We start from the raw sequence: 17,144 nt of genomic DNA, 5'->3' as shown, positions 1-17,144 counted from the left end.
ATAGAAAAACGGTAGAAGAGTTAAAAAGTAAAAGAACAGAACTGTATACAGTAAATTATGGAGCAATAAAGCTTTGAAGGAGATTAGAGTACAAAAATCTCGTATTGGTCTCGTCAATTCCTAAAAAATTTAGTCTTCTTCAATTTTGTTCATGTCTCGTTACCAATTGCCTCATCCGGCTCAATTATTGAAATTTAATTGTTATAAGTAATTAAATTTCAGGGAAAAAAAATAAAAACTCAATTTTAGTCACCACCTTTTAAGGATTATATCTCTGAAAGATTTGGGCTGAAGAAATTTTGTTATAGGAAAGACCCATCTTAATTTCATACAAGCAATCACCTCCTGAATTTTGTCGCATGAATTCAGAAACACGCTGAGTTTCGGTTTATTTTGTTAGTTGTTATATTTATATATAGTACGTTTAAGTAGTTGTCGAACTTTGATTATGGTGCCACTTCTTCCCATTCCTCGACCCTAAGACTAGCACCCATAACTGGTGATTTGAAATTTCCTGGATCAAGTATCGGTCAGTCTGGCGTCGAAGGATAATTGTTTTAATTAATGAGTTGTCCGTGGAAAATGCCAAAGGAAAAAATTTCGTGAAAGAAAATGTACCTGTATTATGTATTTTTAAATGTGAGTGCACCTGGCGTGTTCTCCACAGATATATTCAGAATTTACAAGTGAATATTTCAAAGTTGGTGACTAGTTTTTATATTTTGTAAGGTATATCATTTTCTTTGTAAATATTTTTAATAAAAACTGTATTGAAAAAATTTAACTAGACCAGAAACGATATTTTCTGGTTGCCCTAACGTATGTGGTCTCGGTATCACCCAAAATATTTTCCAAAACAGAAAAGCAAGGGGAGAACGAAAAGAGACATCGTGTTAAGCATAGCGGTGGAATGAACTGTAAAATACTCAAATTTCATGATATTACATTCTTCAATTATTTGTTCACAAAATACACCTATTTTTTATACTTTACGTTGGTATCCATCATATTGATTTATAACTTTGCTCAATAACGAATTTTTCAGCTAATTATTACAAAGTGATAGTCCTCATTACCAACTTTCCTTCGCGTATTTATCCCTATATGTTCACAATATACTTTTTCAACCATGTTATCATCAGCATCTATTATTTAAATAATTTGTAAATACCAGTGGTACCAAGATTTACGTCATTTTTCCTTTTTTTCGGAGCATTTTAAACATAGAGTGGTTCTTAGAAACTAGAAAGTTATTTCTCAATTTTAAAGATAATAAGTTAAATAACTTTCGGAATATTTGTAAAAGTCAATTCATCACTTAATAATTTTCAAGTCAGTTTAAACAAGTAGACGTTAAATAACCCGAAGTAAATTGTACACAAAATATTTGAAAAAATTGAAATTATTCGAGAGATCTTCTGACATTCAAACGGAAACAATCAAAAAATATAAATCAGAGTTTATGGGCTTCAGTAAGACAATTCAATTGTCCTCCCTCATCCAAAAATGACGCACAAGAAACAAACACAAGGGAGTATGTTTGGGGTAATGCGGCGATCATTGAATCACTATAGGGCCGTAATCAGGTAATTATCGAATATGGCTTTGATCGTCGACTTATTAGGCACTGGGGAATTTACCCTTAGCACCCTTATATGCCCTCTGGGTCTTAAAAGACAATCATCAGCCAGTTGTTCTATAGAAAAGAACAATGTTACCAGCTATTAAATATGGGGTACGGTGTATTTATTAATTTGACCACGGTTGTTAAAATTAAGAGACATCTATTAATGGAAAGTCCCTTATAAACTTATAATTATTAATAGATGCAAGTTTACTGTTAATAATATGAACCTGCACCGAAATGTTCTATTCCAGTGATAAGTCCTGTCCAGGTGACGGTCTATCTTTGATTCCAGCGCTTCCATTCGAGCGCCAGTGGAATTACTAACAATGAAGTTAAGTGCAAACCAGACTCTTCAATTTGTTTCTTTGTACTGAGAATATGTCTGCTCATGTGTGTCTCATCAAATTCGATTTTTAGTTCTTCCTATACATATAATTTCTAACCTTCTTTCCTCAAAGCGTTGTCCCTACCGATTTTACAGCTTTTGAATGACTGAAACAATGTGGACGAATCCAGCAAGTTGATCCTGATTATTGGACAAGATGACTAGAATAAAGTGAATCGAGCTTTACGGCTTTCTTATATCAATGTCTATATACGGACAGTACTTATATCTTATTGGTTATATAATTTCCGAAAAGAAATACAAACTTACATAATATTTTTAAAAACTAACTGACAAGCAAAAAATTATATTCATCTTGTAGCCAATGGAAAAGGTATGCAAGAAAATGCAAGACTTAATCATATTTTATTTATTATACATACGAGTTTGATGGAAGAATTAATTTTCAGAGGTTGACAACATTTTCATCATGTTTCTGATGTGATATCAATTTTTAGTATAAACTTAAGAGATAGTTTATTCTATTTTTAATATACTAGTACATTGTTTTTATAAATTACAAAAAGAATTTTGTAGAAAATTCTTTGTTTTTGAAAGTGACCATATGAACAAGAATGATGCTGAACGTCCAAGGACGTTGATTACTGGAAATACGTACACTTGGACTTGTACGTGAGATGGCAATTCCGGTATATAATTCAACCGAACGAGCATAGAATATTTAGCTGCAAGATAATATATGAAAAAGTTATCAGCAGCTTGGTACCACAATAGTTTAATACTCACATCAAAAATTCCAATGAATGCTTGATAGAGAGAAATAAAAAACAATACGATTATCGCCATAGGTTTTTGGGATTCATTATTAAGGTACCTCGTCCATATTATGCTGATTGGCTCACATATTTTGATCCCAGCTACAGTTCAATTGTAAAATTCGTCGAATTCGTGTGGAGCCTTTCATCTACTTTTTATTAATGGCTGAAGCACGTTACATGCTTCCTTTAAGAACTTTTTATTATGGCAGGAGGTTTATTTACAGTATTTCTGTTAAATAATTTCTGGGAAAGTCTATTTATTCATTTGTAGTTTTTTTGTAGAATTCTATTTGGGATATTTGGAATAAAGAGTTGTGTAAACGCAGTTTTAAATAAATAGTCATTGTGAATAGAACGAATTAGTAAAGTAATCGCAGAAAGTGTAGTATAGTGTTGTATAGTTATAGACAGTGTTTATTACCCCTCCAATAGAAGGGTTTGCTCACATATTTTGATGCAAACAAATGACCGCATTTGTTGAGGTAAAAACTTTTGCTCCACCTCTATAATACGTCTATTCATTCTTTCGCTATTGGTGCAGAAAAATTAGATAAACTGCTTACGATTTATCGCCCTGTCAACATATTGACCTGATCTGATTCCCTCCGATTAATTTCTATTCCCAAACTAAAAAATGGCCCAGTGAAAAGCGTAACAAACGCGTATATTTTTCGGTTTTTTCGAGGAATTATATTTTTTTTGTTTGTATACTCACCGGACTACTATGAGGTTATGAATAGAGTTTTGTTTATAAATACTAGTAAAAGTTTTGAGGTTTCACTCTTTTGTGTCATTTCTCGTAATTAGCAGCATGGTTAATTTATCCCTAATTCTTTCCATTCCTCTCTCTAATGAGACAATCTATTATTAAATTCATATTTTATGGCGTAAGAAAATGGAAGTGGTAAACGCAATTCAACAATTAACAAATTAACCTTTGTTTCAGATCCATATCAAATGTTTGGACCCACAAGTAGTCGTTTAGCTAGTTCAGGTAAGATTTTTCTAGGTTATATTATAACAGCATTCATATTTATCATCACTTTTCAATGAAAATATATAACGTTGTAATATTAATTTGGAAAATGTTGGAGATCTCTTAAAAGTATCATAGAGCTTAATCGGTACCATCTTCAAGGCAAGTAAACAAAATTTCTATAGTAGCTGTTCATAATTGATACATACGCGTTGGAGATATCTCAATTATTTTATTATTATCAACAAGAAAACTATATCATAATAAAAGCATTATCACACTCTTCTTTGCAACAGTGTTTGTTTCTTTGTCTAGAATTCTTATTCCTTTCTCCACCCATTCTGGGTCTATGCTTCTTCATTTATATGTCGTATTATTTTCCCTTCTTTCTTCCTATTCTTCTTTTCTTATATTTCTTTGCATCTGTTAGTTTTCTTATTAGGTTTTGTAGTTTTCTTCCCTTCATGTGCTCGTTTCATTTGAAACATCTATCAAAAGCCAAAGGGTTCCAGACACATCTGTACAAAATGCATTCGCGTATACACTCGTATGCTCAAGTATATTTGAAGCGTTTTAGAAAGGATAAAAAAGATTTTGTGCGTCGTTTCAGAATTCTAGATGAGAATTGCATCTACCACCGTTATCCTGAATCAAATGGAGAGGGTAAGGAATTATGCGATCCGCTACTTCAGTTCAAAAGCAAGCTAGAAACCAGAAATCAGAAGAGAATATGTTAGCTTCAGGTTTTTCCCCACACTTTGAAAGAACTAGATATTGAAATTTGCCAAAAAAAATTGGGTTAACCCAAGAATTTTTAATAAACATACCCTTTGACACAGCTTGATAAGCCATCGCGAAAATCGGTGGATTAGATTTACCTCTTTGACTTTTGCTTGTTCTCACATCTCTTAAAACGATTTCATTCTCACTTCGAGTCGGAATTCATAAATTAGAACACAACTAGAACAATTACGTTGGCATTCAAAGATAGTACATTGAAAAAAAACGACATAACTATTGATGGCATCATAAGATCTTCCTAGTCTGATTAGTCAATCTTGTGAGACCAAAATATACTGTTTAATCAGAAACATGGACAAAATAGGTTATTTTGAAATGCAAAACAAATCATTAGCAATTGGAAATCATCTGATATAACAATATTTCTATCCAGCAGATAATAAACGTAGAAAGAGAAATAATTGTGCCATTAAAAAAGTTGGTGATGATTATAATCATTGTTAAACGAAATTAATATGGTTTCTTAGAAGAATAGGATTCATTGAATGTTATGTGTGATCAGTACTGCTGTACAGAGCGAAAACCTGGACCTGGAAAGGAGATTTGGCTCTATAGACGCATCTTGAAGATACCTTGGACTGACATAATCACCAACGACGAAGTGTTAAGACACATTGGTCGCAAAAGAAAGCTGTCAATAAGAAAAGCATCTTGCATAGGACACATCTTATGCAATGATAAATACCTACTGCTACAGAACATAATGCTGAGCAGAGTAGAGGGAAAGAAAGGCATCGGCAGGAAGAAGAAATCCTGGTTCCGTAACATAAGAGAATGAACAAATCTCGGCGTCGAAGCATTGTTTCATGTTGCGAGGGACAGAGATGCATTTAAAAACGTGGTCGCCAACCTTCAATGAGATGACGGTATGAGAAGAAAAAGAAGTTAGAAGAAACGTTATCGACGGACATGTTACAAAACAAAAAGTAATTGAACCAATAAGTTGACATGTATATGTATAAACACTATTTTGATTGTTCGTTTTCAATATAAACTCTCATTATCACCCTTCAATTCAATGATTAGCTAACCAAATAAAATTATAATTCTAACTGACACCACGGGTCAAATACGGGTGTGGTTGCCAGATTTATAGGTAAAGTGAAGTTAAACACCGAACTTAATGCATTTTTAATGATAGCCTGCGAAATCCATTTGGCTATTGTTTCCCAAGGGGAAAATACCAATGACGGAGTTAAAAAAGGTATTAATAAATTCAACACGCTCAATAGCAAATGGATTACATCTCCAGTAGAGAATTGACCCATTACTTGAATTCATCTAAACCTATTAATATGTAATGATTTTTTTTTGTAGAAACAGTGGAATCCATAATTATCTACTAAAAAGAAATTATATATAATTATTGTCATTATTGGTATCAAGTTTATATTCGTATCATTCTCCATGTACTTTTTAATATTCGAAAACTTAAAATACAATTATGGAAATGATATTGAAGGTTTTTTGGGCTAAAATTTCATATAACGTCCCATTAATACCACAAAAATTGAGTTTATCGTGATCGTGTCTGTTTTAACATTTCACCACATATATATTACCAAGTGTCATAGGAAAGTCGATCTGACTGTATGTGAGGATCTTATTCCTTATTCTTAAAATTAGATAAAGTTACCTGCCAGTTATTTATCATAAGAAACTTTCACATTTCACGTAAAAACCATTCGTTTAATGTGCTTCTTTCATTGAAGATTTTTGTTCAATATTGATTGTTCATCAATGTCTTCCCAGTGGTCTCCTTGACAATCCCGTGGTCTTCTCGTCTTTCGTGAGTCCCGCCTAAGCTTAGCGTTGTACGCCATTATAGGCGTTATAAATTCTATTTGAATGAGTGTTTTTCAAAATTGATTTGCTAAGATTTATCCAATATTTCATAACTTGACACTACTACTTCCAGATATTTGAAATCCGTTAAATGTTCAATGATTTAGTCATCAACATCTAATTTTCAACTTGTAGGTGATTTGCTGATTGATTCTTCATAGTATCTTTAGTAGTTTATATCATTATATCGATTTATTCATAAAAAAAAATTAGGTAAAATATCCAAGGTGTTCATCATTTTATGATCAGTCATATAAAATTGATCATTGATTGTCAATTCTTCTTATATACCCAATTGGAATTAATAGCTATTATTAAATGTTAAGTTTCACTTGAATTATTCCAGAATTAAAAACTTATTTATTAATTAATGAAATGGATATTAACAAGTGATGCAAATGATGAATTAAGTAACAAGAAGTTTTCAAATAGATGAACAATTGACTAAGAACACCGCAAATAAGAAAGAATAAAAGAAAAATGACAAGAATATATAAGCTGAAAGTACCATTAAATGACGCGGAAGTAACAAATCAAAACTAGAAACTGAAACAAAAAATTATAAAGTTAATGAAGGAATAGAACAAAAAAATACTTTTTTAAACGTGTATGCACTGATTGTACCAGAATATAAATACGATGTAAAATAAAATATAAAAAGAAGATGAATCTGAAGCAATTGATGAAATGAAAGACACTCAAAAGGAGTTAAAATAATGAAGTGGCTGACACAATAGACAAAACTACACTTTGGAAAAGTGTTTCAATGACCTCACAATTTGTGAAGGGAAGCTCGAGATCAAATTGTAGCAAACGATGTCATTAATTTTTTGTCGAACAATATTTGAGATAATTATGAACAATTCAGATGAAAAGCCTTAAAACAAATCAAATATACTGAGGTAACATTAAAGTCACATTAACCAGGAATATATTTACATAAAAAATAGTTCTACTTCGTAATTAAAAATTGTTTTTCTATTTTTTTATCCCGTTAAATATTTTTAGATACCTCCGCCTATAGTATACAAATTTCAACCCCTAATATAACCAGTAGTCCACCGTCAATTTAAACGTAACTTGAACCGTTACTACATCTATTGACACATGGCCGTGCACGTGATCGGCTCAAGAATATAATTACCTGACGTTCTTTTGTTTGATTTGATATTGTTTCACCATGCGATTCGTTTCTGACCTATGTGGTGGGTGTTATTTTATATTCTGTTACGGTTAGGTAATTTCATTCGGTGGGAAAGTCTATTTTATCTACGTGAAAATGAAATCAAGGGAATAGATTCCAGATAATAATCTTTCATGTTTCAAATTTACATAATTATCTGAAACCTTTCATACATACAGAAAGTAGATATTATGGTTGGTACGTCGCAAACTTTTCAGAAAGAATTGCACATGAAAATTGTGTTATAGCTAGTAGTCAACTTTCTTTTTAATTACGACTAATTCTTCTCATTTTTATTTTTGTTTGCGTGCTCTTTCAATAAACCCACAGATTTTTTGACAAAAATCGATTTTATTTTCCAATGTAATCTTCTTCAAGGACAATACAATCACTTCAACGCTTCTCTAACTTCTCGCTGCCGTCCTTGTAGAAGGATTTGACTTTTGCCTCAAAACAGGCATGAGTTTCAGAAATTACTTCTTCATTTCAGCTAAATTTCTTACCGGTGAGCATTTTTTTGAGATCAATGAATACCCTGTAGTCACTGGGGGTCAGATCTGGACTATACGGTGGATGAAGAAGCAATTCGTTGCCATCGTTGCCATCTACTTGTGAATCGGTGCATTGTCTTGGTAAAACAGTGATGTTTTCATCGACATGAGGCCGTTTTTTCTCGATTTTTATATTCAAACGATCCAACAACTCTAAGTAGTATTCGCTATTGATTGTCTCTTTCTTCTGGAGATAGTCGATGAACAATATTCCATGCGCAACCAAAAATACAGAAGCCATAACCTTCCCAACTAACTGTTCTGAATTTGGTTTGGAATATCGGAAATTATCCATAACATTGTCTTCGTTCCAGTTTTTAAGTAATAACGACAACAATTATGTTGCTAATGAAATAAAGCTGACACAACATTACTGCATGAAATAATATAAAAAGATTCATTTTATTAACAAATGGGAGTGCCATTGTGAAAAATTGATAACATGGAATATGTTTCAATGAAATCAGCATTGGACAAAGTTTGGCATCCAAGCGCTCAAATATAAACTGAATAAACTCTTGCCTAACCATTATGCAAAACTGTAGTCCTATATAAAAGAACGAGCCTCAGAATAAAGCAAGAAGATGCTTACTCGAACTTAAAGGAAATCAACGCGCATGTACCACAAGGTAGTGTTCTTGGGCCGGTCTTTTACCTCTTATACACCAGTGACATCCATAAATTAAAAAACCACACGTTTGTTAACGACACAGCTATTTTGACCGAAGAAGAATCAATCAATCTACAGACATCAATTAACAAAATTAATTATTGGACCAAAAAATGGAAGACAAGAAAAAATCGGTACATGTAAATTTTGCAAATAAATAGGAGCAATATGTACTAGTACGAATAGACAATATAGTGTTAGCCCCAGCAAAATATCTGGGGCTAATACTAGATGCGAATTAAGCTGAAAATCTCACATAAAAAAAAAACAACAAGAACTAGAAACAAGATACGAGAAAATGGATTGGTTGCTGGAACGACATCCACTTTGTCAATTTATAATAAACTACTTGTATATGAACAAATCCTAAAACCGGTATGAACCTACGGGATTCATCTATGGGGATGTGCCAGCGAAAGCAACACCCAAATAATCCAAAATTTTCAAAATAAAGTACTAAAGAGCATTGTTGATGCACCCTGGTACTTTCGAAATAGCGATTTTCATCGGGACCTTGAGATAAATTCAGTAAAGCAGGTATCTTCTAAATTCCAAAGAATCACGAACAGCGGCTCTTGAAACATGTTAACATCGAATCAATCCAGCTCCTCGACAACACGAACCTAAGGAGAAGACTGTAGAGGACGAAGCCTTTTGAGTTAGTTATCTAAGTGCTTTGTGCAAAAGCAGATCAAAGTGCCGAATTTTACATATTAATGTTAGTGTAGACGATAATAATTGTATTTATAATAATTGAAGGAGCTTCTACTGAGTAAGACCCTCAGTTTCCAGACACTTATAGTAATTTAGGATAGAATTGTTCATTGATCGTGATAATAATCGAATCACAATGATAGGGAAATCTTCCAAGTTTTCTTAAAAAAAATGATATCAGCTATTACATATACCAAAATTTCTAGAAGCTTCTGAATGGCAGGAAATTTTCATCAAATTTACAAAAAATATGCAAAGTTTCGATCATACACGAACGGAAATTTTTTTGTACAAATAGCCCGTGGAATTACATGAGTTTGGCGTAATGGCAAATGATATAGCGAAATTTTTGTAGTTCCCAAATCTGGAATCATATACAAGCCACTTTTTCCGAATGCCATCTGCGACTACTTTAGTTGATACAGGAGCAGATCTTTCAACACTAAAATTCCATGGGGCTTAAAAATCCTATATTTTGCTAAATCCTATATCGATCATAAATCTATGGATAACAAAATGAAAATATTAACTAGTCAAGTACAGTTAAATTGCTTCAGAATCTAACGCGACTAGAACGTGAATAAAACAATACGTTTTCCATCAACTTCCACCTTCAACCTCGCCTAATATTCAACTACGATTAATTAAAAATTTTAGTGAAATTTAAAAAAACCACGTATTCGTAGAAAAAGTACAGTGAACGACACGTAAGACATGGCATATTGATCTCATACAACAAACTTCATTGTATATCGAATACTTACAGTACAACATGGTATTAATATTTTAAATAATCTTCATAGCAAGAAACTAGGAGCAAATATTTTGTATATGCAGATCTGCTTTTGTCAAATCAATCATTTAAAAAGGAAAATCTACACTGTCGACGTGTGTCATACTATGTAATTACTGTATCTCACATATTATTAATGCCACATTAAGTGTATAGTAGTCAAGAGGTTATGTTACGTTTATCCCGCTTAGTAATTATCACTATAAACCAATAGTGTCCCAATAAAAGCTGTAATTAGAATACGATTCCTGAAAATGTAATTTTGACATTAGCATACAGAGTTCTCTTAGACATGTGTTTAAATTTCCCGATCGCCAGGTGGTGTTTATGTAGAAAAAAAAACAGAAAAAAATCGTTGCCAAATCTGATTCGTAAATCATACAACATGCGTTCATTTCCTTCCGCCTGGCACACATTTACAAGTTAAATGCCATTTGAAATTCTAATATGTCGTTTGACAAAAACATAATTACTGAATTATACGGTCTCCATCACACCGGAGACTTGTTATTTGTAAAAACGCGAACAATCAACGATATATATGTATTCCGACATTTTGTTTTGTTAAGGAAATTAGTAAAAATTGACCTGACGTTTCATTCAATTGAAATGTACGTGACAAGAAACGGTTTCTTAAACTAGTCAACAAAAAATATATGAAAATAAATATTAAAACACACCATTGAAATGCGCTTTTTTGATCTTAACTAGATTTTTGGTTTTGGTAAATTTTTGTTTTTCATTGTTTAATATTTTATTCTATACTACAAAATAAAATATAACTAGAACTATACATATATTCGCTTGTAAAATAGAAATTGGGAATAGGCTTTTCTCATTAAGATGAAAAGATGATGAATTTTATATATAACATGTTTCAATGCAAATTTGTGTAAAACAAAGATTACGAATATTCAAATTTTATTATAATAGCACCATACACTTATCATAAAATAATTATGTTTTCAAGAACTACGACCTCAAACTATATTATAGTAATTTATAATAAATTATTTCCGCCACTTTGTTCAATAAATGTGTACCTACAAAAGTTTAAATTTTTTTTGTCTTTGAAAGAAAATATACAATTCCGTCTCCTTCTTTTTTTCGTTTATTTTCATTTTATAAATTCTGTTCCTACGTTTACATCTATTCGTTGTATGTGTCTTTAATCTTATCTTTAACTTTATGTGGCCAGAAAATGTATAGAAGACTATTTTAATAACGGTTTCATTTTCCAGGATCGGGTCAGATACAATTGTGGCAGTTTCTCTTAGAATTACTGAGCGATTCGTCAAATGCAGCTTGTATTACGTGGGAGGGAACCAACGGAGAATTTAAATTAACAGATCCAGATGAAGTTGCAAGAAGATGGGGAGAAAGGAAATCTAAACCGAATATGAACTACGATAAATTATCCAGAGCGCTCAGGTAATATATGAGTTGATAAATTGTAACAATCTTGATTTTTAATTGTATCACAAGAATTTACCCCAATTAGATTAGGGTTGTAGCCATAACAAATCCGCAGATGAAAATTCATAATGGGGTCAGTATTTGTTAATAATCAAAAATTTACAATTTGGTTTACAACAGAAGTCAAATATATAAAACATTGTGCTCATTTGAGTTCTTGAAAACTCTTTCCCGTCAAACTGACTTACTTATAGTACATGATGGATGAAAAAAATGGTCATGCTGATCGTCGGTGTCTTGTACTAAACAATCTTATAATTTGACCAGTTCAAAATTCGAATGATATATAGTTGAATTGTTGAAATAAATAATACCAAATTATCATATATAAACCACTAGTTGGTTGCTTTAAAGCAAAAATATAGGAAAACAACGATTGGTTATTTTTTTACAATATATTTTCAAAATGTATGCAACTGAGTAAATATTATTAAGTAGATTTTTTTCATTAGTAACAACTTCGTTAGTGGGATTTTGTTTAAATATTGATTGATTCCACAATATACCATTCATTCTCCGGGACGCTCTAAAACAATTAAATCAGTTTTTGCTTCAACCAGTAATATACCAGAAATTCTACTAGAGCAATGCCATGTAAAATTATTAACCTCTTCTATTTTCAAATAAGCAGCAACTTCTCTAGGATGGAAAGCGCAAAAATGAATATTTTTAAATATTTATCCCACAATATTAAATAAATAAATTATAACTCAAGGGGTCTTTAAAGTTTACGTTGGATTACAGTGAAAAATAATAGATTATTTTCAATTGCTCGAGCGGTATATATTATTTTTATATAAAGAATGCTCCCAAACTACTAAATTATTATGTCGATGAACTATTTCTTTAATTTTTTTCGTAGATGTTAAGATGATACTCATTAATATTGCTCTAAGTATAGCTTGAGAGGCTTAGTTGAAGCACTACGTCCACATAATCGATACCATCAACGGGCATATTGAAAGCTTATTCTTTAAGAAAACCTGCCAAGTGTCAGTCGAAGTCTTCTCAAGAAATTCATATCATCGCCCTAACATAATACCGAAAACTGCTTACAAACGCATTTTAGCGTGTTTAGAGACGTTAAAGATCCAATTGCTTGGTTTATTTAAAAACTTGTATAATAAATCATCTAATTTTTATTGATATTGAGCGTACAATTATTGTGAAACATTTTTATCTTTTGCGTTTCATTGGTAAAGCACAGCAGCTTTCTTCTTATATGCTTTCAATGATGTTTTGAACTTTAAGCTATTCTGAATTGATTCATTACGAATGTAGACAGATAGAGGACGATTTAGAATACATACTGAGTTTTTACTGAATTCTTTGATTGGAGTTGAAATAACGAATTAATTTCTCCAAAATCTCGAATGCTAGAATTAAAATAGAAGTGAATACTGACAAACAAAGGAATATTTAAAATATGTAAAAAAACCGTAACAAGTCAAATGGAGAAATGCTGTTTCGTCCAGAATGGCATTCGCATTTTGTTGGGTAGGGGCTTGAAGATCTACACGATTGATTTCTATATTTTTCGATTGTATGAAAACAATAAGTTAATCGTTTATTAATAACTAAAGAAATTACTGTAAATCAAAATATGGAATCTAGAAATCTGGGAAGATTTTCTTCACCTTCTTTTCTTAAGTAACCAATCCAAATGGTCGCCCCTACATTGGACTTATAAGTATTATGAAATATCATAATTAAATTAATAAAGACTCTCACAAGAACAGGACCTAGGTGTAAAAGACCACGACCACTTATTATATACATACAGTATAATTTTAAACGATTTTATTCTATATTGAATATAGAATTTTCTTGACTCGATTTTAGTTTGTTTTCACTGATTTCCTGAATATAATAAATAAGCTACCTGTTCAAAGAATAAAACTGTCTCAGTATCGAGGAATATCGTCTAAATTTAACTATTCAATAGTCTATATTTGGGCGGATGCGCCCCGAATTCACTCTAATGCCCTTTTCAGAACAAATCATATGCTATGAACTATATAAGAAATATTTTTTCAGTATAAACTATTCTTTCACTGTATCTATTTCGATTTAGGTGCTACATTACTGTTTCTGCTAATTAACATAATGATAACAATATCTAATATTAAATTTTGGTGAAGGATTCCTCTACTAACACCAAATATTTATTTAGAATTTAACTTATAACACTTGTTGATCTACAACTATGACAAAAATCCTGGATTACTATGGGGCTATTATCCCACGAGAAACCGCAGCTCTGAAAATATCTGTAGATGTCTGTCTCAGCCATCTGCCAAGTATTTCAGCCATGAATTTTGCTTACAGCCGACCGACCATTTTCCTTCGATCTTCCTTCCTATTATCAAGCGTGAGAAGTTCTTCATGTTTACCCATTTGCTGTAGGACCTCTACGTGTGTCTTATATTCCGTCCAATATATCCGCAGTATTCGCATGTAGGTGTTTTCTTTTCTGTGGTCCAACTTTCGCATCCGTACCGAAGAACAGGAAAGATGTAATAGCGAAGCATTCTGGTCCGGAGTTCCAGGCTGAGGTTGCGATTTACCAGAAGTGTCGCACGCCTCTTTTGATGTGGACCCTTCGACTTTGACTGTTGCTGTTTGGTGCCACTAAAGTCCGGTTATGATCTTTAGATCTTGTGCGTCGATCCCGGTTGATTTTAGGAAGTTGATCATTTTTTGGTGTGAGACACTGTCAAAAGCTTTTTCATAGTCAATAAGGCATGCAAATACATCAGAATTCATGTCTCTACATCTCTGAGTCAGTACATTCAAGGAAAAAAGAGCTTTCCGAACTAAAAGAATATTGATAAGTGATGACAGTATTTTTGCCAAATGAAGAACTTTATACGGGTCATTTATTTCGTCGATCATTATTGTTATGGGTGGGATGTATCTGAGAAAAAAAATGGAGGAAATCGAGTGTAGTTGCCAGATGTTATATGAACGATAACATAAATAACAAGTTGGAAGGAGGAAAATTTGTGGTTGTAATGGACAAAAATTGATAATATTTTGTTGTAGATAAAGTATAGTATTATATTCGCGAATAATGGTTATTATTCGCTTATTGGATAATACCATAATATAATATTATTTCATTATTCCCCTAATATCGCATTAGCTGAAATCACATTTGAGATAGGAAATACTATTGAAAATTAAAGCGAAAGAACGAGGAAACATCCATAAATATTGAGGAAGAACTGTTTAATGGAACTTAATAACCATGAATGAAACAACGTCGGTTTATCACTTCAAGTCCAAAACAAAATAACAATAGAAACAATGGACTGAAAAAGGAGAACCAGACCGTTCTATCTACATGTAAGGTCGACTATGTTGAAAACGGAAAAATTATCAACGGCGACTCTTTTGCGAACTTATTACAACGTTTGAGCAAAGAAATCAAGCAAAAACGGCCGCATTTGGCACAACTCACACATCTGTTATTGCAATAGCCTAAAATAAATAATTAAAGTTTGAATTGCTACACCATGCACCCCATTGCCAAATTTAGCCCCTTGGATTATTTTCTCTTCCCAATTTTGAATAAATGGCTCGGTGACCAAAGATTTTCCAACAATGGAGAGGTCATGTCAGGAATTAATGGCTATTTTAAGGAACTTAACGATTCTTATTATAAAAAGAGTATCGAACTTATTTTGAACATAGCTGGGAAAAGTGTATGGAGCTAAAAGGAGATAACGTTGATAAATAAATATATTTTTTCCAAAATTTTTTAATTTTCTTTGTTGGACCAGGTACTTCTGGAGCTACGTACAATAGAGTACAGTAGTACAATGTAGGTCTACCTTCTGGTGTACAGACTTTGGGCAAAAGCTCCTAAGTACAAACTTCCTATAAATAAATTCCTGTGAACCACATCCGTCTATAGTGTAAGCTATCCGGAGCCTAAGGTTGCCACATTCGACATGTTTCGAAAAAAGTGTGGAAAGTGTGGAAAAATTTTATATTCATATTGAATATAGATGTTTGTGATTAGTTTCATAAATTTCGTTTATACGACAAATGTGTTTTAGGAAAAAAATAACGTATTCTATAAACGTCTGCTCAATTTTCATTTTTCCCGTACAATTTTCACTAGCTAAAATGGATCCAATCACTCTATGAATTACTATTGCAATCTTGTACATTTGACCGAAACAAAAAATGTCTATTTTAGATGGGTGCAGGAGCAAATAGCATTTGTCATATTACATTTACCCAAACGTTTGATCGTCGATTTGTATTAGAAATATGGTTGGTTCGTCGAACTGATCGACTGGGAATCGTTAGTTTGTCGGGGAATGGACCTCATTCAGGGTGGAGTAATCGCATTGCTGTGTTCATTTGTAGCAATTAGCGACCGATAACAGCTAATGCATTTACAGAACAGTTTTTTTGTCATTTTGAGTCGTGATTGTTTCGATAATGGAAAATTATTTTCGTGATTGTGTTTGAGTCCCCTGGAGCGATATTAAATAATTTACCCATTATTTTGTCGACGAAATCGTTCAAATAAAGTTATAGACAATAACAGTAGATATAAAAGTATCGCAATACGAATTGTTTTATACGAAGAAATTTATTACACACATGAACTCGTGAGCAAAAAATCAACACAGGCGACACCCTTGCAATCACTAGTGACTGGCAAAAAAAAATAAACAGAAAAATATATTTTTCCTAGTAAAATTTTGAAACTAATGGTATTAGCCTCAAAATGATATAAAATATTAAGATATTTCTTGCTCTCGCAGTCGAACTATATCTTATGATCCCATATAAAAAGTTATTTCCCCGACCTACCACTACCAGTAATAGTAAAACTTAATATCAGTAGAATATTTTCAAATTCTGAATCCGTTTGTATTAAAAACGGGTGAGTCTAAGCAGTTAGAATAGATTCATAGATAAAATGCGACGTTACAGTGAGGTATGAGTCTTCTTCAGTGAAAAATATCCAGAGTACCGTTAGTTACATCACAAATTTGAGAAACAAGACTTTCCCAAATTAAATTGGGGCTTCCTTCCGTGAAAAAATCTACTTTATTGTTATTTAGGACTTTCCTTCACTAATTAAAAACTTACAGTACAAATAATTTCTGTGATAGTTATTGATACATGTGACTGTATAGGCAGATATTTTAGTTGTTTTTGAGCAGAAGTCTAATAGCTAATACCGTGTAAATTTTGGTACAGTACCTTTTGATACTGTTAACAAATCAGTATAACCGTAGCCTTTATTCGCATCCGAGTTTTTTTGGTTTGCCGAAAAATTGTTAAATGGGACAGTAAAACAACAGATTGTTGTGAAATT

The 17,144-nt window shown here is 32.2% G+C and overlaps 1 protein-coding gene across 2 annotated transcripts in view; it reads left to right on the top strand.

Moving 5' to 3' along the window:
• LOC130891634 (DNA-binding protein D-ETS-3) overlaps positions 1 to 17,144 on the top strand; it is a 123,288-nt gene that overhangs the window by 89,836 nt on the left and 16,308 nt on the right. For both annotated transcript variants that reach the window (XM_057796479.1, XM_057796480.1), the window contains 2 exons: positions 3,738 to 3,785; positions 11,566 to 11,755. In XM_057796479.1, the coding sequence (XP_057652462.1) occupies positions 3,738 to 3,785; positions 11,566 to 11,755 (238 nt within the window). The remainder of the gene's footprint in view (positions 1 to 3,737; positions 3,786 to 11,565; positions 11,756 to 17,144) is intronic.

This window comes from Diorhabda carinulata, chromosome 3 (assembly GCF_026250575.1).
Source record: "Diorhabda carinulata isolate Delta chromosome 3, icDioCari1.1, whole genome shotgun sequence".
Taxonomy (NCBI): domain Eukaryota; kingdom Metazoa; phylum Arthropoda; class Insecta; order Coleoptera; family Chrysomelidae; genus Diorhabda; species Diorhabda carinulata.
The sequence above is the reverse complement of the archived record's forward strand: the minus strand, read 5'-3'. Positions and strand labels throughout refer to the sequence as shown.